General features: G+C 47.1%; 1 protein-coding gene across 1 annotated transcript in view; it reads left to right on the top strand.

The window, feature by feature from the left end:
- Positions 1–3,576, top strand: part of TUFT1 (tuftelin 1) — a 48,037-nt gene extending 44,461 nt beyond the window's left edge. The window contains exons 9-11 of the mRNA XM_003800367.3: positions 362–445; positions 1,885–2,015; positions 2,559–3,576. Of these exons, the coding sequence (XP_003800415.1) occupies positions 362–445; positions 1,885–2,015; positions 2,559–2,625 (282 nt within the window). The 3' untranslated portion in view covers positions 2,626–3,576. The remainder of the gene's footprint in view (positions 1–361; positions 446–1,884; positions 2,016–2,558) is intronic.
- Positions 3,577–5,166: the final 1,590 nt, after the last annotated feature.

Below are 5,166 nucleotides of genomic sequence, written 5' to 3'. Positions count from 1 at the left end.
GGGCTGGGGATTCGAACCCGCCACCTTAGGTGTACGTGGCTGGCGCCTTAGCCGGTTGAGCTATAGGCGCCAAGCCTAAATATTTCTTAAATGAAAAAATAATTGGTAAATTTTCAAAGCCAAATGGATTGGGTTTTGAATCATCTATTAGTTTGGATTATCAGGGTAGTGTTCCCCTCACACACCCCTCTCTCCCACCCCTGGAATAGTCAGCAGTTTAATATTGACTGAAAGGCAGCCTCTGTAGAGAAGTTAATTAAGTCGTGAGAGTTTTGGAGCTTCCCCAGCAGCAGGCTGAACTTTGGCGAGTGTGTCATGAGTCATCGCAAAATAAGCTCCTGTGTCTCCCATGTCTTTGCAGCTCCAGAATTCAAAAGCTGTGATCCAGTCAAAGGACTCCACCATCCAGGAGCTCAAGGAGAAGGTCGCCTACCTGGAGGCAGAGGTGTGTGTGCTGGGCAGCCCTGGCAGGGCTCTTGAAGAAAAGATGGATGTGAAGGAGGAGAGGCAGTGGGGGTCGGGGTCTCCTACTACCTGACTGCTGCTTGGTATCTGGAGAGTCGTCTGGAGTAAACATTCTCTGAGAACCTTCAAGGAGTAGTTGCCAGCGATGGTGAAACCTGCTTGTGCTCTCCAGGGACATATTACCACGCAGGCTGCATGCCTGGCTGCCTGGAGGGCCCTGAATTCTGATCACGTGGGCTTTGCAGAGGCGACGGCAAGGTGGCTGGACTTGAAGAAGGAGGAAGCATTCTGTAGTTGGAGTCTTTTCTTTCTTTCTTTTTTTCTTTTTTTATTTAAGTCTTTTCTTTTTTTTTTTAATCAGAGTGACAGATTCTCACTCTGTCACCCTGGGTTGAGTGCTGTGGCATCATAGCGCACAGGAGTATCAGTCTCTTGGGCTCAAGTGATCCTTGATCCTCTTGTTTCAGCCTCTCCAAATAGGTGGGACTGCAGGCTCCTGCTGCAACACCCAGCTAGTTTTTCTATTTTTAGTAGAGGTGGGGTTTTGCTCTTGCTCAGAGCTGGTCTCGAACTCCTAAACTCAAGTGATCCACTTGCCTCAGCCTCAGTGTTGGGATTACAGGCATGAGCCACTGTGCCTATCCTATGGTTGGAGTCTTTTCCATGTCTTCTTAGTCTAGTGTCCGTGTTGCTACAAAGCCCTTCCTTCCTAAACTTTGGCTAGTGTTCAGGAAGAACACTACCTAAAGATGCCATTGTAGCCACTGTGGGAAGATACCTTGTGATAGAGGAGATAAATGTAAGAATGCATTGTTTATCTTTAGAAAATCTGCCATCTAGAGTTAGAGATAAAATTCATTCTTTAAAAAGACAGAAGAGGCTGGCACCTGAAGCTAAATGGTTAGGGTGCTGGCCACATGCACTGGAGCTGGCAGGTTCAAACTCAGCCCGGGCTTGCCAAACAATAATGACAACTACAACAAAAGAATATCCAGGCGTTGTGGCGGGCACCTGTGTTCCCAGCTACTTGGGAGGCTGAGGCAAGAGAATTGCTTAAGCCTAAGAGTTTGAGGTTGCTGTGAGCTGTGACATCACGGCACTCTACCGAGGGTGACATAGGACACTCTGCCTCAAAAAAATATATAAATAAATAAAAAGACCAAGGAATGCTTTGTAGAACAGCATATCAACACAAGCAAGTGAATATCTCAACTGAGGAGAAGAAATTATATGCGGCAATGGTCAGTGTTGCACAGAGCCAGTGCAGGCCAAGTGTTAGAAGAACGCAGTCTGTGGTGATGAGATGAGGGGCAGGCATCGGGCGGTGCAGGTGTGGTGGGGGCCGGGCAAGAGCAGCACAGACACAGACCACACTGTGCCAGAAAAGGGCCGATGCTAACCCTAAAGCATGTATTACAGAATTTAGAGATGCATGATCGGATGGAGCACCTGATAGAAAAACAAATCAGTCACAGCAACTTGATAGAAAAACAAGTCAGCCATGGCAACTTCAGCACCCAGGCTCGGGCCAAGACAGAGAGCCCAGGCAGGTGAGTAAGTGCATGTAGACAGAAAGGGCCCAGGTAGGCAGGAAAGGAAAGAGACAGCCATGCAAAGCATGTAGTGCTAAGGCCAGGACAAGGCTTTAAGTCCAGCTCCTCTCTGAGTCTTTAATCTGACCCATTCTCCACTAGGACTATTCTGACCTAGTTAGAGTAGAGTCTGGTGTCACAAACCCAAAGCCATGAATGGCTTCTAGGTGTATAGGACCTCCTGAAGTTGTCTGCAACATTTATTAGTAATATTTGCATATTTCTAGAGAGGGGGTCTTTTGCTTTCAGGAGATTTACAAAAAGGGCTGAGATCTTAAAAAAATCAAGACTCACAGCTATATCCACTTCTCAGTTGTTGAACTTGCCCTCTCTTTACATATCATGCTCTCAGCCTTCACTTGGATGTCACTGATAATCACAGCATTTGTAGGCCCTGAGATCAGCCACCATGGAAGTGTAAGATTCCAGAGGCAGATGAGGAGGGTAGGCAGCCACACAGCTGTTTTCGACTCTGCTCAGTGTCATCCACTTGTTTTTCAGTGTCAGGATATCCAAGCCGCCTCCCAGCCCAAAGCCCATGCCTCTCATCCGAGTGGTGGAAACATGAGCCACCAGGACATGGGCACTGCTGTCTCCTGCCTGCCAGAAGCCCACCACCCCGTTGGCTGTTGGCACTCACTTTGACTTCCCGGCGGGTCCCCAGCTGCACCCAGGGTTTGGGCTTGTGTGTCGCACATTCTCAAGCTCCTATCCTCAGTATGCCGGGCAGACAGCATGAGCGCCTTCTCTGGACGCTGCAGCCCTTGGGAAGATGTGACCCTGCCAGCAGGCGGTATCCTTATTCCTGTAGTTACTGTTTCTCTGCAGTCTCCCTTCCTGCCCAAGAAGCCAGGCCTTCATCTGGTCAGGAGAGGTGACAAGATTTGCTTCAGCCCTCAAACGATGGTAGAGGCATGGCTGTCCAGAGTGATTGGAGAATGTCCTGGGGAATGAAGTTCTGCAAGCACAGCTTGGTTCTTAGCAACAAACTGTTAGTTTTTCTACTTGCTCCACCTCCAGCCCATGCTGGGCCTCCTGCAGATAGACAGTGGGACTAACGGGCAAGGCCTGGTCAGAGTCAGTGAACTTGAACTTTGACTACATGGTCTTGTCTTCTTAGGGAAGAAAGAATGTAACTTCAGGGAGTAGTTTTTTGCAGAAAGATTCTCTAGGGCCATGGACAGTTACGTGTGACTTCTCTGCTGTGAAAACTCCCAGACTATCCTAGGGTTTTCCCCTGAGGTGTGCCATGAGGTATGCCTCAGTCTTCTTGACCCATAGCCTAGAAACTGTCTTCACTGGGTTATATCAGTCCCAGCAAAGTCTTTATTGTATTTATTTTGCTAAGTTATTGGTATTTTTGCTTACATCTCATAATTGACTTAATACCAAAGTTCTACAGCCTTCTCTTGCAGTGTTTAGATTTGCTTGAAATTGGACAGGAGTTCCCATTGGACTTTTTGATCTCCAAATGACATTGTTATTTTTCTCCCCTCCCTCCCTCACTCCTTCCATTCTTTTCTTTCTTAATCCTTCCCTTCCTTTTCCCCTTTCCTTCCTTCCTTTTTTTTTTTTTTAAAATAATGTCTTGCTCTGTTGCCCAGGCTAGAGTGCAGTTGTGTTACCATAGCTCACTGTAACTTCAAACCCTTGGGTTCAAGTGATCCTCCTCCTGCCACTGCTCCTAGCTGATTTTCTTTTTTCTGTTTTTTGGAGACAGAGTCTCACTTTGTTGCCCTTGGTAGAATACTGTGGCATCACAGCAACCTAAAACTCTTGGGCTCAAGCAATTCTCTTGCCTCAGCCTCCCAAGTAGCTAGAACTACAGGCACCCAACACAACACCTGGCTGTTTTTTTGTTGTTTAGCTGGCCTGGGCCAAGTTCAAACCTATATGCCCTGGTGCATGTGGCCGGCACCCTAACCATTGAATGACAGGCACTGAGCCTCTTTATTTTTGTAAAGATTAGCTCTCGCTGTGTTGCCCAGAATGGGCTCAGACTCCTGGACTCAAGCAGTCTTTCCACTTAGGACTCCCAAAGTACTAGATTATAGGTGTAAGCCACCACACCCATCCCAGAATGACATTATGATAAATCTTTCTCTCCCTTTCTTCTCCCTGACCCCCTGCACATCAGGAAGGCAAATATACTTTCCCTAAGGCATTAGGGTCTCAATGTGTGTTGTTTGGGAGAAAGGGGTGATCAGGACTCTCCTGGGGCTAGAATCAGTTCTTTCCCTGACCTTTCTGAACCCCTGTACTCCATAATTGGTCTTTTATACTGGCTCTGAATGGCCCTGCAGCTCATCGTGGTTTTCTTCAATGCTTTTCTTAAACAGCCTCAAGAAGTAGATAAGCATCCCTGTGTGGTGCTCTAGGAAACAGAAAGATTAAAACTAAGTATAGATTAAGTCCTTAGGCTCTGTCTGGCTCAGAGCCAGAAGCCTTCAGTGTGTGTGTGTTTCTGTGTATCAGGGCTGGGCTTACCTTCTGGGTTTGTCCCTAATGGTGTTTTGGGACCTGAGGCAGTTTTACAAATGAGGGGTCAGACTCCACGTCCTTCCTGGTTCTGACATTTTTTTCCTGTAGCATATTCATTCTTTTTATGGTGAATTTAATAAATTATGTTAATGTGACTTTTTGACCTCCTGGCCTGGTTTCCTTTCACTTTCTGGGTGGGGGGAATGAAAGAACATAATATTAGTGCCTCTTTTTTTTTTTTTTTCCTTGGTAGAGTCTCTGTCACCCTGAGTAGAGTGCTGTCGTGTTATAGCTCAATAACTCAAATTCTTGGGCTCAATTGATCCTTCTCCCTCAGCCTCCCTAAGTAACTGGGATTACAGGCACCAGCCACAATGCCCAGCTATCTTTTTTTTCTTTTTTTAAAGACGGGGTCTCACTCTTGCTCAGGCTGGTCTTGAATTCCTAACCTCAAGTGATCCACCTGTCTCAGCCTCCCAGAGTGCTAGAATTATAGGTGTGAGCCACTGTGCCTGGCAATATTAGTGCCTCTTAAAGATGGACATGCTGGGGTCGGTGCCTGTGGCTCAAGTGGCTAAGGTGCCAGCCACACACACCTAAGGTGGCAGGTTCAAATCCAGCCTGTGCC

The sequence above is a fragment of the Otolemur garnettii genome, unplaced genomic scaffold (genome assembly GCF_000181295.1).
Source record: "Otolemur garnettii isolate 467f Iridium unplaced genomic scaffold, OtoGar3 scaffold00174, whole genome shotgun sequence".
NCBI classification, from domain to species: Eukaryota; Metazoa; Chordata; class Mammalia; order Primates; family Galagidae; genus Otolemur; species Otolemur garnettii.
This window is presented reverse-complemented; position numbering and strand designations above follow the sequence as displayed.